Genomic DNA, 18,214 nt, shown 5'->3' on the forward strand with positions numbered 1-18,214 from the left:
AAAATTTAAAATTTAAAATTAAATACAAATAGTACATAACAGAAAGTGATCGCACGATATACAATGAACGGTCACGATCATAAGATCTTTAAGATCTTTAGAAAAAAGATCGGACGATGATCATTTTCCTCCCTTGACGGGCCTAATGGGCCTGCGCCTCATAACCTATCCAATCAGATCCCCGAGCTTCGCCACGTGGGAAGGGTATTTCCGGGAAACCAACAACAACACATATCGTATTTTTAGAAGAAACCCACTTCCGTCTCGTCTTCTCAAACAGAAAGAAAGAAGGAAGAAAACTAGACAGGCAAAATAGATAGGAAGGAACCCTAGAAATCCCAATTCTGAGAAAACGCTCAAATTCCCCAAATCAAAAGAGAAATTAAGGAAGAAAGAATTTTGCTTGTTTTTACATACTCTCTCCCTCTCTCTATCTCTTTTTCTTTTTTGGTTTTTTGTTTTGGTTGTTTTCAGGAAACAACGACACCGACCCCAGCGCCGGGTCTCTTTCTTCCAATTGGGAGAATCTCTATTCAGATTTAGCTTTGTCATCTGTTTTCTGGGTTTGCTTCTTCATAGATGCTGATGCTTTCTCTAATGGTGGTTTTTGTGTTGTCAAATTAGGGTTTTCAATTGTCCACTCCCCTTTTTTTGTGGGCCTTTTGATCCTTTCGTGGCAGCAGCCGGTCAAGCATTCAGTCCTGTAAGTCTTCTCACTTACTTTACCTTTTCGTTCCCCTGCAATGCGTTTAGGCAACTAGGGTTTTGGTTTCGTGCTTTTATGGTTTCTCTATTTTATTAGATAATAATTGTGCTATCTTCAGCAGCAAAGGTACGACCTTTTGTTTCGTTCGATATGATGATTTGCACGAAATTTTCAGTTCAGGGTTTCGTATTGTATGATTGCTGAAATTGCATTATTAATTTTTACTACGTTATCTTTCGTTCTTTGCGTATATTTTTATGGAAGCATTTCTGCATATTCTGGGACTATTGTTATTTTTATGTTTTTGCCCAACCCGACGTTTATTCGACTGAGGTAGTTTACTATCATTTTTACTATACAGGTCAAAGTCAGTTTCATTTACTTCGTATTATTTGATTGGAATAAGTCACTTATATTATCTTTTGTCATTCTTTTTGATAAAATTATCAAATGTTTTTTCTTTTCTTTTTCTAATGGAGATTTTTTTTTTACTTAATGGCTTAATTGTAAAAGAATATGCATAGTTATTAAACAGCAAACAACATATGGTAGGCAGAGTTTCTGAGACGTACAGGACGTGTTTTGTTGTTTATGTTAGCTTTGTTAAATAGAAGCAGTGTTTGACTGACCTTTTAAACAGGGATTACTTCCATATTGGCATTTGGTAGCTGTATTGTTTATGTATTACCATGGTCCTTTTATTTGTTGTTTTGTGCTTTCCTTTTGTTGCTGATTTTGGTAGAGTTATTGATTTTTTAGTTGTATTTTTCTTAAATCAGGGTTGGAGTGTGTTTTTAGTAGGAAGATGTCATATCAATATCCGATTCTTGGCGACCGACCAATCAACCTTTTGAAGGTTACAGAATTAAAAGAGGAGCTTAAGAAGCGAAGTTTGACAACCAAGGGCTTGAAGGATGATTTGGTAAAACGGTTGGATGAAGCAATACGAATTGAAGGGGAAAATGCTTCGACCCAGGATAACAGACTTTATGGTGATAAAGTTGTAGAGCCAATTACAGTTCTTGCTAAAACACCTAGAAGCACTGGTTCTGGTGGGCGTAAAAGGACTGGAAAAGTTGATTTGCCGGTTCAGGTTGATGTTAATGCCAGTGCTACAGACTTGGATCAAGGGGGTATTCAAGAAGGTTATGTTCTGGTTGATAAAGATGCTGGTGCCATAGCTGAAGAGGAGCTGGTTGTTCAATCAACTATTGTGGAAACCAGTGTTAGGGTCACTGAGACTCAGGTGTCTGAGGCAGCATTTGTTGGTGATAATTCACAGAACACTGAAGCTAATAAGGGAATTGGGAATTCACAGCCCCTATTTGACAATGAGGTTCCAAAGCCCCTAGTAGAGAATGAGGATCCAAAGCCCGTAGTGGAGAATGAGGATCCAAAGCCCATAGTAGAGAATGAGGATCCAAAGCCTCAGGTGGAGCATGAGGATCCAGAGCTATATCGTAAGAATGAGGATCCAAGGCCCGACCTGGAGAATGAGGATCCAGAGCCCCAGCTGGAGAATGAGAATCCAAATCCCCAGCTGGAGAATGTTGATCCTAAGGCCCAGCTGGAGGATGAGGATTCAAAGCCCCAACTGGAGAAAGAGAGTTTAGAGCCTACAGACAGGGATGTCATGGTCAACTCTTCTGCTCCAAACTACCAGGTATCTGAGGTCAGCCATTTAGGGTTTGAAGTAAAATATGATTCTATTTCTACTGATTCTGTGTCAATTAATGAAAAGATTGAACTAAAGGATAATATAATTGCTGACCATGTCAAATTAGAATTAGATGTTAACCCGGAGATGGTTGACCCATCATCCAGCACTGTTGTCCCAGTCAGTGGTGATTCACATCCACTGGATGCTGAAGAACCACACCAGGTCAAAGCTTCTGTTGGAGAGAAAGTTGACAACAATGATACAAATGCAGACATAAGCAAGAAAAATGATAGTGCTGATGTGGGGTACTCTGAAAAATTAAATTTAGAGAGAAGTTCTGGAGATGATTCTATGGAAGAAGATGTGCTGGACGGTAAACAAATTGATTCAAAGTATAATTCTGACGATGTGGGAGAGATGTGTGAGAAAAATGATGTACCCATTGTTAATGAGGAAAGTCATGTTGATATTGTGGGAGATGATATTTCCCTGGACAAAATGGATGAAAATGTTGAGATCAAGAATCATACAGCCCCACCTGCTGAGAAAAGAAAGCTTAATGGTGAGCATTCTAGCTGGAGTTTCTTGATTATTTATATTTTTCCACCCAATTGTCACATCACTAAGTTACTATGAGAACTCCTGCTTGAGTTGGATTGCATGAAGTTTCTGCATTTCACTTGTGCAACATATGTAATTGTCATCAGCTTCTGATTTTTTCCTTTTCTTTTTTTTTTATTCTACTGATCGGTAACATATATCTGATGGAGTATGTATGATATTACGTTGCCTGCTTGCAATAATTGCATGTGTATAATTAACTGATGAATTGTATCACTTATTTCGGAGAACAAATTAAACTTCAAGAGAAGGGATTGATGAAACCCAGTGATGACATTTAATGAATTTGTCTAGCTATTTTTGAATTTAATAACTAGGGTATTGGATTACTTATTTAAAAAGAAAAAAAATGTAGGATGTTGGAATATATCACCTAGAAAGATGAGGGTGTACATCAATGTTTTATAGGAACTTGAATTACTGTTTCGAATGTGTGTTGGGGAATAAGTAAGAGACATTCTTAGTATATAATAAGAGGAATGTACCAGTTTGTGTATAGCAACTAATCTTGACGACTATAATCAGTTTCTAAATTTACATTGATTTTCCTTTAGAAATCAAGGTTTGATGGTCAGCATTTTAATTATTCAGTAAGAGGACTATAGCCACTTTCTATTTACAGCCAGAGAGTTTTTATTTTTGCTTTCTGTTTTGTGCATATTCTTGCCTTTGCTTGCTGTATCCTCATTGGCATAAATCGTGTAGTAGTTCCAAATGATATTGCTGGGTTCTGCACTTCATTTTTTTTTTTTTTTTTCCTATTTCTTTCCATTACCTTTAAATAATCAAGTATTGTTGTGGCCTTTTCATTGGATAAATTCCCTTGCAGATCAAGCAGCAGTTGGAAGCAATGAGCCTATAAAAAGGCGCAGGTGGAACTCTGAAAGCCTTAAAGTTCCAGAGCTGCAAAGTCCTATTCAAAAACTGACGGTCACACCCAAGGAAACTTTCCAGACCACCGGTTTAAAGCGTAACTTTTCGAGATCAAACTCTACTATGAGTGAGGAAGCTCCCAAAGAACGTGTTGGTGAGTCATTGGTCTTTTGTTAATATGGAAATGTGTATCAACAGATGTTTTGACTTTGTATATCATTTATTTGTTGTAGTTCCACCATCACAGAAGGCTCCAACTAATTCCCTTAGAATTGATCATTTTCTGCGACCTTTCACCCTGAAAGCTGTGCAAGAACTTCTAGGAAAAACCGGGTCTGTTACTGATTTCTGGATGGACCACATCAAAACTCATTGCTATGTTACTGTAAGCACCCACTGGATTTGCTCGTTTGGAACTATGCTTTTACCGTCTGTTTCTGCTTAATCTCTAAATTAAATGAAACTCTTCCCTTACTGTGGATATTACTGTGCTGATGCAGTATTCATCAGTGGAAGAAGCCTTGGAGACACGGAATGCTGTGTATAACCTACAGTGGCCTCCCAATGGTGGGCGCCTCTTAGCGGTTGAGTTTGTTGATCCTCAGGAAGTGCAAACACGGCTTCAGGCTTTTCAGACTCCTGCTGCACCTGTCGGCGGTGGTCCTGTTCCTGTTGCCGCGACCACCTCACAGCCGCAGCCTTCTCCCCGTCAACCTAGGCAGCAGCAGCTTCCACCACCTGCTTCTGTCCCTCCTCCACCACCCTTGCCTACAGCTCCCCCAGCAAGAGAGCGGCTTCCTCTGCCTCCTCCACCACCTCTACCGGAGAAGCTTGATCTTCCAATTGTCACCTTGGATGATCTCTTTCGGAAAACCAAGTCAACTCCCCGAATCTATTACTTGCCTTTGTCAGAAGAACAAGTGGCTGAAAAACTTGCAGCACAACAGGGAAGAAATACGAGGCAGTAGGAGCGTGCCAAAATCCAACCATGGGTGGTGTTCAGATTCTCTTTGGGGTCAGTCGGTCAGCATGTTAGATGTAGGGAAGGTCATTGTAATCGCATCGTAAAGGATTTTGGTTTTTTTATTAAGTCTGCTTTATTATGTTGAGGGCCTGAGACTTAGTTTCTATGTTTATTAGTAGAAACTTTCCAAACCGGAGCCTTATTTATTGTGTTTATGAATCCATTTGTATCTTGGCGTTCCCAAACTTCACTTTAGTTAAATTATTGGAGTCTGTTTTATTGGATGAAATATTTCTCTTTCACACGGTCGGTTAATCAGGATTGTACATTTGTATCTTGTTTTAGGTGGTTTCTAACATTTTACTGCCTGGAAGGATTCAAAGAGCTTTGACCGAACCCTGGACATGCTTCTCAAACACGTCGGCCTCCTTTCGTCAGAGTACTAACTTGATAATGTGATTGCGATCTTTGGACATTGTATTAATGGGGTTTATATTACGGGGTGTTACGATCCCGGCCGCTACTAGGAATGTCCATATATTTGACTTAGCTGGAAACTATGAAGCACGAGATCTTCAATCTGGCAACGAGAATTCGGCTTGGAAACGACTCAAAGTGGCTCCAATTTGCCAAGAGGCATTTCGATTTGTGTTGCCTATAGACCATGGTTGAATCGAGATTGATGAAGAAATTGAGGTTTTACCATAAAACCAATTGACAATGTAGGGAGTAACATAACCTATTATAAGTCCATTCAAGGTTCACCCTCTCGTCAACATGAGATTCTTTCTTAACAATTGATTCAGGATCCATTGCTACTTTTTGACTTTCGTGCATTGGCAAAGCTCTCTCGGGGGTCTACAATTGACATTGACCTAGGTTATCGCTACTCCTGTTCAGGGCATCTAAGGAAGAAGATTGGGACCTTGGGTTAAACGACAATGTATTAATTTTTTATTAAACTGCTTAATTAGTCAACAAAAGATAGTACAAAGGAGTCGCCCAAAGTTGGGCATCGGAAATTAAATAGTACAGAGGAAGTAAAACACATAAAGCTTAAACTAAAACAAGAATAAAAGATAACTAGAATCGCAAGGGGTGGGATTAGAATTTCAATCTCTGGAAAATGCAACTTTTTCTATTCATAAACTCGTCTTTATTTTCTTTTGTGAATAACAAGGGATGTTTGTAAAGCCTTGAACCTAATGAACGCAGAAGTCGGTGGTGTATTTTAGTGCAAATACACCCAGAGAAGTCCAGGTGGAATTGTGTACAATCTTGAATATGTCAAGGGTGGATGACCCTTGGACTTACCTTGGTATTCCGACAGTGTGAGGTAAGACCAAGTCGGCTGCCAAGAGGAGCCTTCACTTTGGTTTTGCCCTCCAACTTTAAAATTTTCAAGGAAATTACAGATTTGCCCTCCAACTTCCAAAAATCACAACTCAACTTTCGTAACTTCTAATTCGATTCTGCTTTCGCGCCGCACACTTGGGAGTATGAAAACTAATTTAATAAAATAAGAAAACATGATAAATTGAAATTAAACTCAGAGGTCCACATTTATTCAAGATAGCTACACTAGGGGCATTTTGATTATTGCACACTTTTCGAGAATAAAATACATTATTAAGATACAGGTTATAACAAGTTGCTTATTGGCAGTTAGCACGACAAAAGTAACTACTTTCTACGGAAGAAATTGAAGGACAAGTGGCATGAGGGACATAGGGAATAGTAACACTGGAATCTGAAACATAAAGACATCAGGCGCTGGCAAAACTAAACTTTGCATCTCTAATATATTAGATGTTACCTCCCTAGTAGATTCATCAAACAAATTTAGAGGTTGCCCTTCAATGTACTTGGCCGAATAAGAATTTTCTAGATGTGCTAGTTGTTCTTGTTTGGACTGAAATCAAGCAATGGCCCCGTCCAACTCCGAGCCAAAAAACTTAAGTGTAAAAACTTATTGGGTGTTTATTTGAATAGTGCCAAGCCCAATTTTTGAAAAACACTTTATGACATGTCGTTATGGGCGGCAAAAAACCCTCTTTCACGTAGAAAGAAGGCTGCTAAGTCATTTTTATAGAAGAAATAGTAATTTTTAGTGGCAAACTTGTAGTTTTGAAATGATAAAAGCTCAAGTTAGCAAGAGGAAACTTATCCTCTAACATCAATTACAACAACAACTTGGATATGAGGGAATGAACTGAGAGGGAAAAGCTTACTCTAGAAGTAAGAGGTGGTTTTATAAAAGGCAGCAAAAAGAAAGAAGGAAAAGTACTTTTCAGTGGCGAACTTATAGTTTTGAGCGGATAAAAGCTCAAGTTTGCAAGAGGAAAATTATCCTTTAACAACAATCACATCAACAACTTGGATCTGAAGGAATAAACTGAGAGGGAAAAGCTTACTCAAGAAGTAGAAGGTTGTTTTATAAAAGGCAACAAAAAGAAAGAAAAAGAAGACTCAACTCAACATACAAAAAGACATTAAAGCTTTACAAGACTTCTTTTACAAGTTCCTTTCGTATTGCTTTGCTACATTACTTGTAGTATTGATTCCCCAATTCCTTGTAGTAAGTTCTCTTTCACAAACACTTTCTACATATACTAACATTTGGACGATCGGTGAACAAATTTACTCGACTATGAATAAAGCTTGCCCGAATATGTTTAATCGTTGCCCGATCAATTGTATTAGCCATTTATTTCAAGAAAATATTTCAAAATCTTATATGACAATATTAAAAAATTCTTATATTTTAGTCTTTGCAAAAGTCTCCACAAATCTCATGCAATTTATCATTTAAGAAAATATTTTCAAATTGTTTGAAATCCTAATGTGAATATAGCTCCCTTAAAGTGATTTTGGGTCTTTTCCTCCTATTGACAATTGGATTTTTAAAGTGAAACATTAACTTCTTTTAGGCTTAGTTTTTGCTACTCACCTTGAAACTCAACTTTAATATTATGTGAAACTCAATTTGTGCCATTTTGCATGAAACCAATTTTTGCATACCTTTGCCCTTTTTTTTTTTTCTGTTGTAAAGGGGTAGACCAAAAACTGTTTAGCCCCATGTGCTGTTCTATTTATTTATTTTTTTGAGTAAAAAATTATTCGATTTTCCAATATTTTGTCCTCATTAAAAATGGGTAATTTGGAGATTTTCTTTTGATACAAAAATATATTTAAACTAAAGGGCGAGGCAACAAATTGGTATCAAACTTTGCATCTATTGTCACATTCCGGCCCGGGTCCCCACCACATCCTGGGCTCGATTCTACCGTAGCACGATATTGTCCACTTTGGGCCCCGACCACACCCTTACGGTTTTGTTTCTGGGAACTCACACGAGAACTTCCCAGTGGGTCACCCATCCTAGGATTACTCTCGCGCGAACTCGCTTAACTTCGGAGTTCCGATGGAACCCGAAGCCAGTGAGCTCCTAAAAAGCCTCGTGTTAGGTAGAGATAGGAATATATATATAAGGCTTACAGGATCCACTCCCCTAAACGATGTGGGATGTTACATCTATGATATTTGAATTTAAATCCTCTTACTTAAATTGAAAAAGAATATCATTAAATTGTAGCGTGATCAGCAACTTAGAGATTCGTTTTTTTTTTTTAAATTAAATTTTTTTTTTAATAAAACAATAACATTAGTAAGTTAAATAGTTAGTTGTTAAGAGAAAGTGAATCGAAGGGGATGAGTGAGTTGTTTGAATATCTATTTTTAGTTGTGTGAGTTTCAGACAAGGGGTGTGATACCCACACATCCTATTTTATTTCTCACACACTCCTTATTAATTTTTGTCATTTGATCTTCTTCAATTCATTTTCGACGATCGAAAATTCAGAAAACATGTGAAAAGTTAAAAAAAAAGTGTGAATAGCACATCCCGTCAAACAAAACCTCACTTCATCCCTCAACAAAAAGTCAAAATATTGCGCCAAATGTCCCTATAACTCACTAACACCCCATAAATAAATAAATAATAATAATAATAATAAAATTTAAAAAAAAAAAAAAAGGGGACCATTTTTTTATCATCAACTCCGTCTTTGGAACGTTTTTCTTGGCCTGGGACCTGCAACTAAAAAATAGAAAACCGTTTCTAGGGTTTTGCAAATTCAGCCATTCTTCTCTTTATAAATCAATCCCGCTTTAACCTCCCATAAAAATTCGGCATTCTATAATTTTGCTCAACGTAGTCGTATTCCCCAGTGCAACATTTCTCATCTCTGATTCTCTCTTCCTCTACATTTGTTCCAATCCTCTTGCTGCCTTTCGCTAACTGGAGCTCTTTCGTCATCGAATTTAGGGTTAAAGTTGAAAAATTTGTGGGTTATTCTGAATTTTGTGCAAAGATTTTTATTGTTTTCGAATGATTTTTGGGGCGTTTTGTTTTGTATAAATTGTTGGAGGCGTGGGTGGTGAAAGTGCATTGCTGGAATAGGATATGAATAGTGTATTCAGTGAGCAGATACTTGCAGACAAGCTCTCCAAGCTCAACAGCACCCAGCAATGCATTGAAAGTATCCTTTTTTTTCTTTTATTTATTTCGTTCGAAGATTTCACAATGCCCCTTTAATTTTCTCTGAATGATACTTTCTTGTTATTTGACCTAACTGATGAATTAACATATCTCTGGAGTTGGTAGTTTGGCTTTTCTGGTTTTCTGCTTCGGTTATGCTTGCTTGATAGGGTTACACTTTGAGTTATCTCTCTTTTGACGTAGGTTGCTAAAGTTCGAAATGTAAACAATAGCTGACACTAAATTCTGAGTTGCTGCTATAAACGAATAAAGGTTAATTTCCCAAATTTATTGCGACTCCACTCTCAACTTGTTCAGTGGTTCAACGAGATGGTTTGATAGTTAGACAAAGTAGGCACACAACACCATTTGGTTAACCCTATCGGTATCATTAACTTGCCTCTCAAGATTGGTGGGATGATGCTTCAGCAGCAAAGGATGAAATGAGTTGCGAACAAATGTATATATTGTTGATTTGATTAAAACACTTTTCTTTTTGTAATTTTCTTTTTTAAGGATGAGTTAGAACAATATCCAGGTGTATATTTCTTGTTATCTTGTATGAATTTTGAGGAAGTGATGCTTAATGTCTGTGTTGCCTTAACTTTGTAATAAGCTTTGTCGCATTGGTGCATATTTCACCGGAGCAAAGCAGAACTGGTTGTTGCAACATGGGATAAACAATTCAATAGTGCACAGATGGTTCAGAAAGTTCCTCTCTTGTATCTTGCAAATGACATCCTGCAGAACAGTAAGCGGAAAGGAAATGAATTTGTTGCTGAGTTTTGGAAGGTTCTTCCAGCAGCTCTCAAAGTTGTTCATGAGCAAGGCGATGATCATGGAAAGAAAGTTGTATCTAGATTAGTAAGATCCTCCTTTGATTTTGTTTCATATAATCAACCCAGACACTAACAGCATGACCTTTAACTGTAATTGAAAAGTCAAGTTCTGGAATTTGGAGTTGGGTTTGGTCAGTATTCTCTTTTAAATCTTCTTCCCTTCCTCTTTACCTGGCGTAAGGAATGCTATTTTATATATGTGAACCAATTTAAGAATATTTGACCAACTGGTTATTATTCTCTTTTAAGATGTAAAGCAGAATGGCTTAACTTTGTTGTTGCTTACCAAATTGATAGGTTGGTATTTGGGAAGAGAGACGAGTATTTGGGTCTCGTACAAGGAGCCTCAAAGAACTAATGCTTGGGGAAGAACTGCCTCCACCATTGGAACTCAGTGGCAAAAAGCGCTTACGTTCAGTCAGAATTGTAAAAAGAGATTCACGCTCTATCAGAACGGTGAGAAAAAGGGCCTGCTCTTACTTTTCTCATTTTGCTTCATTTTATTTCTTTTGGACTACCATCTCTGTTTAAATAAGTCTTTGCTCAATTTGACGCATATTTTGCTCGTACATTTGTACTTGTTGAAAGATTTGTAACTTCATGTTATTTGGAAAATAGAAACTTTCTATTGGAGGCCCAGCTGAGAAGATTGTATCCGCATTTCACTTGGTGATCAGTGAACATCCCACTGAAGATGCTGAGATGAGTAAATGCAAGTCTGCAGCTCACCGTGTAAGGAAGTTGGAGAAAGATGTTTACATTGCCTGTACTAATGGTAAACTAACAATTCTATACAGTGAACATTTATGGTATTAACTAGAGTAATTGACAGGATATATTGTCAGCTGTTTCCAAATTACATCCTTTTAATGGAATCTTGCCTTGATTTTTAAGATTGTTGTTTCTGATGCATATTTTCTTTTATCTTCAGCAAAAGATCCAAAGCGGAAAACTTTAGCAAAAGAAGTAGAGGAGGAAGAAAATATTTTGAAGCAGTGTATCGATAAACTTAAATTAGTTGAAACAAGTAGAGTAGCACTTGTATCTCAATTAAAAGAAGCTCTGCATGAACAGGTATCCAATCATACCATCATTTTCTTTAATTATTGAGTATGTTTTCAATACTGAAGCATGCAAATAAGCAAGAATGTAGTGCTCCTTAAACAAGACACTTTGTTTCATGGTGTATGCTTTTGCTGACTTCGTAGAATCATTTATCTTTTCAGGAATCTGAACTGGAGAACGTTCGAACTCAGATGCAGGTATGCCTCTAATAATTATATTTTTTAAAAAGTTGTATTTTCTGCTTTTCATCTATTAAGTTTTTAAGAGATGTCAGACCACAAAAAGAAAAGTTTTAAGAGAAGGGAATATTAGCATATTATAAATTTCACCATTTGATCACGATTCTATAGTATTTCTTGGGGCAAGTTGTGGATTACCTTGGTGATTAGGGGCCTTCCTCTTCAATCCACTGCGCTAGTGTAGAATATTGCTTTTGCTTGTATAGTATTTCTTGGGAGATTGTTTGATGGATCTGTGGGACATTGTATTTTCATATTTTATAATGCTAGAAAACCTCTTATGTCATAAGGTAGCATCCAGTTGACCACCAGAACTGTTACAAGAAGCGGCAGCTAAATTTCCTAGACCCAATTGAGGTCATGGACCTGAATCGGTTGATCATTCAAGTCCAATTAAGAGGTAATATAAATGGGTGGATGTGTAGGACTCATTTATGAGCTGCGTAGCACCCAAAATAATGAACACAATGAGTTACTGTCCTCTTCCACAGGCAGGTGCAAGTTCTGAGAAGACGGAAATGAAAACAGGATAGAACCTCTCATCAGTTCCTTTCTTTTGGAACTGTTCATTTGGTTGGTGTGAGTTTTGATCTCTGGAATTCTCCGAGATAATCTGGACCAAGTGTTTTACTGCCACACTTCCTAAAGCAAGAAAGTGACATTCTAATGGGCTTTCGTCTTTCCATTACAGTGGCTCGCCTTGATTTTTCTTTTCTAATACATGGCTTGCCTTCAATCTTAAACGACTTGAAGAGTTATCGTAGTTCTTGAGCGAGCAATTGAAATGATTCTGGAGCATCCTCAGGTTAGGTGTCGTTCCTCCAATGATTGTAGGACCAAGTATTTCTTGGTGAGCTCTAATAGGATCAGATTTATAAGTAAGCATCTCTTGTAAAATATGAGAAACACCAAATCCCTCTAGAGCAATCAACTACGGAGAAGAATTTTGACATTAGGACTTTTTTGTGTAATGATGGCCGGCTCTCTCGTTGCTCTTGATACTGTTCTGTGAAAGAACTTTGTTGTCGTGTACTCCAATTCATAACCTGTTTTGTTGTTGTGTACTCCCAAGTCATAACCTGTTTAGCTGTTCATGGGCGCAACATGTAGGCTATGTTTGGGTGGAGGGATTTTCAAGTTTCAAGGGGTTGAGGCCAAGCTAGTAAGGAATGGACTACAAATTGTAAGAGGGGATTAGAAATGCACCATGCGAATTACAAAGGCATGTATGAGGGATTTGTAAATGATTCCTTCCAAGTAGTCATTTTCAAATCCCTCTCGCATGCCTTGGCAATACTCATGAAATGCATATCTAATCCCCTCTTATCTAATTTTGTAGTCTATTTCTTACTACCTGGCCGTCAATTCCGTTGGACTTGGAAATCACCCAAATGTAGCCCGTTTATAGCTGGCCAGGTCCGATTGCATCATGTCAAGTTTTCAATGACCTTTGTGGTAATAGATGCATTCAATTCCCATTCTTGAAAGTTCTCTAAAATATTGTGTTAGCAAGCTTTGCACTGATCTCAGTATATAAAAACAGTTGACATGCTGATGTTCCTTAAAAGCATACTATCTTGTCCCCTCAGTTTATTTGATGTTTAAATTATTTTACACATGGTTTTTGTCGTATTGTGTCAAAGTATATAGAACATGAGTCTTTCTCTGTCATTAGTGGTTGATTGCAGTCGGTACAGATAGCTGGAACACCATTAGTTAGCTTTATTATTATGACAATAGTGCAAGGTATCCCGACTCCGAAGTTGATATGTTATGTTTTGATGACTGTAGGTAGCACAGGCACAGGCAGAAGAAGCCACCAACATGCGGAAGCGGCTCAATGATGAAGATTATGTGTTTAAACCATCAAGTGCGACCAGTCCTTCCACTGATGGAAATTCTATAGGCGGACAAACACCTAGGAAATCAGCTGCAGCCATTGCAGCTTTGGTTGCAGACAAGCTTGCTGCTTCAAGTTCTTCTCAATTGATTATGACTTCTGTTCTTTCAACATTTGCTGCTGAAGAAGCGAAGAATGCTCGTCTGACAAAGCCCTCCACGTCTATGCCGGGCACCGATTCAATATCCAAACCTGAGAGGTCAGTGCCAATTTCGGATGCCAATGTTTTTATGTCATCACAAGCGCCTTCTGTGCAGCCAAACCATTCATACCAATCAGCATTGGTTCCCCAACCGCAGAATCAAGCCCCAACCTCTCAAGGTCAATTTCACATGCTTCCAAACCCGCCATCTCAACAATATTTACAGCCGTCAGGAGGGGTCATGAGCCCATATGGTTATGGTAGCATTCCACATTTGCCTCTAGGGCCACCACCTCCCCCACCTCATATGGTGAGTCCACTGGTGCCTTTGGCTCAGCAGCCTGTACAAAATAGCCAGCAGCAACCAATACCCTTAACTCAGCCGCCTCCACCCGCTCCTAGTTTCCGGCCACTTCAGCAGCCACCCGGAATGGTGTATTATGCTCATCCTCATCACTCTCAGTGAGTTTGATAACTTAGGTAGACAGTGTAACAAATGTGAGGTTTAAATAATTCAGGTAGGCGATATAACCGAAGTGAAATTTTGAGGAAAAGCATTCTGTAGTGAGATCAAATTTTTGTTTATTCATTTTGGTGTCGCGTTTCATCTCTCAATTTTTCCCTTTGCGGATCTGATATAAACTTATAATTGTATGTTTTCTTACAATAATCCTGGGTAGTTATTGTAACCAAATGAAAAACGCATACGAAGTGTCCTCACAATGTGTATTAAGAGATCGCAGACACGGAGTGTAGATATATAAACAACCAGAATAAAAAGTAACAAGTCAACATTTCATTGCTTTCCTCAATACGAAATCTTTAACGAAGAGTGGCAGATGATATAAGATGGCGAAAATGGTAGAGAGGTGACCGTAGGAGAACCAAGCTGGCGGATTCTTCTGCAGAATGGCAGCCACAGTCTTCTTTGCAAACTCGTCTGAAGGGGTTGATTTAGGACCTTGTGAGAGAGTGGCTCTGGCGCGGATTGCTGCTTCGAAAGGCTTGTATAACTTCCATTCGGGCATCTGGTTGTAGCTGGCTAAAGCAGCGCGTCCGATGTTTGACCTAATTCCTCCAGGTACAACCGTGATCACACTGATTCCAAAGGGCCGCAGTTCCAATCTAGTAAACATTGATATTTTGAGGATGGTTAGAACCATAAAGAGGCGAAATAAAACAATATAAGACGACAAAGCTGTACAAAATTGGACAAATTCATGTGGCCAATGTGTAGGTCAACTGGGAAGATTTTGAAGAGAAGTACAACTACATATCTTAACATTATTCCCCACAAACCAATGATATCTTCAGATGAAATCCCAGAAAAATCAAAACGTTTCATTAACTAGGAACTATTTTGTTGCTAGTACGAGGTTTGTAAACAAAACTTCATTACCGAGCATAACACAACACAAAACACAAACCTTAAAGAATCACTGAGTGCATGAAGAGCAGCTTTGGATGCTGTGTAAGCACCAGCCCACGGTGTAGGTGCCGCAACAGTAACACTTCCAACATTTACAATCTTTCCTTTTCTTCTTGATGCCATGTGGGGGATAACAGCTTGTATCAACCTCACGGAACCTAAGCAATAGCATAACATCATGTTTACAAAAAGCACTCATGCTATCCATCTGCACAACTTTGATCAAGAATGGAATGACTAATGACTAATTTTGTATTATCATTGAGATTAGCAACGTAATCTTCCTGAGTTGTGATATATAATTTGCAGTCTGTCGGAGGCAATGCATATTCCGAAATCAGCATATTTAAGTTTACAAGCTGTTGTATTGCATACAAAAATCAAAGGAAGATGAATTTTGTTGAAAGAATGATCCAATACGACTTATATAGGAGTCTGGAGCGCGATGACACCGTTGTATTGACACTAATAGATGATTGCAATCTGTTATGCTTATACACCCCTTCCTTTGGGTATTGTTTGGTATGTAGACGAGACGGGACAGGACGGAACGGAACGGAGCGGGAGTAAAGATGCTCTCGAATGAAAACAAGGAGGAAGAAGGAGACGGAGAGGTTATAATTTTGTGTTCCACGGATGTGGAACGAGTCGTTCCAGGGGGGTGAGGTGGAACGAAAATTCACCCAAAACTCGTTCCGTGGAACAGCTCGTTCCACCCGTTTTAGGCGCACCAAACGTGGGACGGAACGTCTTGTCCCACTCTGTTCCGTCCCGTCCCACGTACCAAACGGTACCTTGAGTATATGCACTCGCAACGGTTAAGAAGATGAGATTTCAGAAGATGCATGACTATGATTGCAGTTCCGTTATGCTTATAGGAACCGGGACTAATAGAGAAACAAGATGAAGAAAACATTCATAATATTTGTAGCCACATAAATTCATGTATCCATTTTAGCTCCATGCTAACACATGACACCAAATACCTTTTTCTTCTACTTCTCGCATAATTAGAGGAAGGGTTAATTGTACTTTGCACCACTCCACAACTTCCGTGGCACGGATGCACAAGAACCATGACGTTCCGTGCCATGAAAGGTCTTTCTCAAGGTTAAGAGCATGTAACATTTGGTCCATGGCATACAAAAACTTACAACCCTTTAAGTTACTAGTCCGTTCAACAATTACCGTCTTAATCAGATGAACCGTCAAGTTAACCGTTGTTTTTTTCTTACAAGGACCCAAGATTCATGTCATGCATGTCATTTTTCATCCATTTCCGTATTATCTAGAAGATTATCTTCACCAAGTGACATTTGCACTCCCTCTTACACAATTTGGGCGAAAAACAATGTAATTATCCATCCATAAACTAGCTTATAGGAAAGTGATTTCCACACACCTCGTTTCAACCGGTGTATAACCTGTTAATTTTGGACATTTGAATTGAATAAATCAAAATAAAACCGAGTGACAAAAGCAAACAAGAGTAAAAAACAGGTGCGCAAACATCACTTACCGAGTTTATATTACCCCAATACGATAGGAAAACAAGAATGATATCACAATACATGAACGAAGAGGAGAGACAATCAGCAAGTATAAATCAAAGATTGGAAGAGAGAGTACCGAAAACATTGGTGTTAAAAGTGTGCTGGAGAGCAGAGAGAGGGACCTCAGCGACTGGACCAACGCACTGGACCCCAGCGTTGTTAACCACCACATCAATTCGGCCGTACTTCTCTAACACATTCGACACCACCCTCTCCACGCTCTCCTCGGAAACCACGTCCAACTCTTGCAAATAAAATCGCGAGTCCCCTTCAAGATCCGCCATCGATCTCACTGACCTGCTCGTCGCCACCACCACGCAACCCTCTGCAGCGAACGCGCGTGCCAGTGCGTGACCTATCCCACCTTCCGAGCACCCAGTTATCAGAACCAATTCCTGCCCGTACACCTCCATTTCACTGAGGTTTTTTGTTTTGTTTTTTTTTCCTGATTAATCGATCTGAAAGTAAGAGCTTTTTGCTTCGGTTTTGACGGTGGTATGAATTATTCTTTTTAGGTCGGTTTTGATATGGACACTTTGTTTTTTAATTAAATATTTTCTCTACAATTTTGGTGCTCAATTTATTTCATTTTATCATTCTTGTTATAAACATTGTATTAAAGTGCGATTATTTAAATTTTAGATTAGATTTAATACTAATTTTCTTCCTTATTACTACTTGTATTTCTTGCTATAAATAAAGACACTGCATAGGAAGAATAACACATCCTCTATACAACCCTACAAATACATCTCTCTCCCTACTCTCTCTCTCTCTCTCTCTCTTGCACCTCTCTGTGATAACCCATCCTTAGTTCTACGATTTTATAAATTTTAAAAATATGAATTTACGAAAATACCCTAGAGGCGAGGGTATTGACTTTCGTTGACCAACATATAGTAAGACGTATGAAATATTTTTTTAACATATTCTTGAAGTACTCGATAGTATGAACGCGTAGGCGCGATTGGAATCGAATTCAAAGTTATTACGAAGCTTTTACGAATTTTTGAATGTAAGGGCATTGCGGTAATTTCACAAGTGGAGATTTTTTTATCCCACCCTTAGACCACTCACGGGCTGCCATGTGGGTGAGGGGATGGTCACAGCGGCATGGAGATGCAACAGAGCATCACTATTTAGTGAACCCAACTCCGGCGAGTTTTCGATTTTCCGACCATAGGTAAGCCTCGGGAGCCCTCAATCTCAAATTTTATCGTTTTTAAACTCCTGATACGGTCTTTAACATTCAAAATGCGATTTGGTAGAGTTAATGCAGAAAAACCTCTCGGGAAACACCCAGATTTTGAGCAAGGAACAGTGGCCATCCGGCCACTTTCAAGACATATTTCCGGTCAACGCGGACAATTTCTCGACTCCACTTTGGTATGGTCTTGTTCTCTATATTTCTAACTTCAAAATGGCTTTTGAATCATCAATTTTGGTTAAGTATCGAACTATAAATTAGTTATGAAAGTTGGGAAGAAATTTCCAGATTTCTGGAAATTTTGGTTGTGACCATCTGACCATCTTTAGGTCATTTTTCCGGCCAACACTGACATAAAATCGGCTCTAATTTAGTATTGAATTGTTCTATATGCTTATAGCTTTAATATGGCTCTTGAAGCATCAAATTTGATTGAGAATCGAGCTAGAAATTTATCTCTGAAAATTGGGATGAAA

General features: G+C 38.5%; 3 protein-coding genes across 3 annotated transcripts; 2 read left to right on the plus strand and 1 right to left on the minus strand.

Moving 5' to 3' along the window:
* Positions 1–281: 281 nt before the first annotated feature.
* On the plus strand, positions 282–5,132 carry LOC137721030 (uncharacterized). The gene is made up of 5 exons (XM_068460153.1): positions 282–703; positions 1,486–2,928; positions 3,817–4,014; positions 4,094–4,245; positions 4,361–5,132. Exons 2-5 carry the CDS (start codon positions 1,512–1,514, stop codon positions 4,826–4,828), a joined length of 2,235 nt encoding a protein of 744 aa, XP_068316254.1. The 5' UTR covers positions 282–703; positions 1,486–1,511; the 3' UTR covers positions 4,829–5,132.
* Positions 5,133–8,904: 3,772 nt separating this feature from the next.
* On the plus strand, positions 8,905–14,154 carry LOC137721031 (uncharacterized). The gene is made up of 7 exons (XM_068460154.1): positions 8,905–9,365; positions 9,981–10,228; positions 10,501–10,659; positions 10,822–10,978; positions 11,135–11,277; positions 11,430–11,465; positions 13,299–14,154. The coding sequence occupies exons 1-7, from the start codon at positions 9,290–9,292 to the stop codon at positions 14,013–14,015; spliced, it is 1,536 nt and encodes a 511-aa protein (XP_068316255.1). The 5' UTR covers positions 8,905–9,289; the 3' UTR covers positions 14,016–14,154.
* Positions 14,155–14,291: 137 nt separating this feature from the next.
* LOC137721033 (short-chain dehydrogenase RED1-like) lies at positions 14,292–17,033 on the minus strand. The gene is made up of 3 exons (XM_068460155.1): positions 16,608–17,033; positions 14,977–15,136; positions 14,292–14,674 (listed from the first exon to the last, which is right to left on the minus strand). The coding sequence occupies exons 1-3, from the start codon at positions 16,942–16,944 to the stop codon at positions 14,338–14,340; spliced, it is 834 nt and encodes a 277-aa protein (XP_068316256.1). The 5' UTR covers positions 16,945–17,033; the 3' UTR covers positions 14,292–14,337.
* Between the last annotated feature and the right edge of the window lie 1,181 nt (positions 17,034–18,214).

This window comes from Pyrus communis, chromosome 16, assembly GCF_963583255.1.
Source record: "Pyrus communis chromosome 16, drPyrComm1.1, whole genome shotgun sequence".
Classification (NCBI taxonomy): domain Eukaryota; kingdom Viridiplantae; phylum Streptophyta; class Magnoliopsida; order Rosales; family Rosaceae; genus Pyrus; species Pyrus communis.

What these genes read in the sequence shown, in the direction of transcription:
- LOC137721030 (XM_068460153.1), top strand. Translation starts at nt 1,512, where the DNA reads ATGTCATATCAATATCCGATTCTTGGCGACCGACCAATCAACCTTTTG. An exon ending in AGCTCCCAAAGAACGTGTTG is followed by an intron (nt 4,015 to 4,093) that starts GTGAGTCATTGG and finishes TATTTGTTGTAG; the next exon opens with TTCCACCATCACAGAAGGCT. An exon ending in AAACTCATTGCTATGTTACT is followed by an intron (nt 4,246 to 4,360) that starts GTAAGCACCCAC and finishes GTGCTGATGCAG; the next exon opens with TATTCATCAGTGGAAGAAGC.
- LOC137721031 (XM_068460154.1), top strand. Translation starts at nt 9,290, where the DNA reads ATGAATAGTGTATTCAGTGAGCAGATACTTGCAGACAAGCTCTCCAAG. An exon ending in AGAAAGTTGTATCTAGATTA is followed by an intron (nt 10,229 to 10,500) that starts GTAAGATCCTCC and finishes CCAAATTGATAG; the next exon opens with GTTGGTATTTGGGAAGAGAG. An exon ending in ACGTTCGAACTCAGATGCAG is followed by an intron (nt 11,466 to 13,298) that starts GTATGCCTCTAA and finishes TGATGACTGTAG; the next exon opens with GTAGCACAGGCACAGGCAGA.
- LOC137721033 (XM_068460155.1), bottom strand. Translation starts at nt 16,944, where the DNA reads ATGGAGGTGTACGGGCAGGAATTGGTTCTGATAACTGGGTGCTCGGAA. An exon ending in TTTTAACACCAATGTTTTCG is followed by an intron (nt 15,137 to 16,607) that starts GTACTCTCTCTT and finishes GCTATTGCTTAG; the next exon opens with GTTCCGTGAGGTTGATACAA. An exon ending in GCACTCAGTGATTCTTTAAG is followed by an intron (nt 14,675 to 14,976) that starts GTTTGTGTTTTG and finishes AATGTTTACTAG; the next exon opens with ATTGGAACTGCGGCCCTTTG.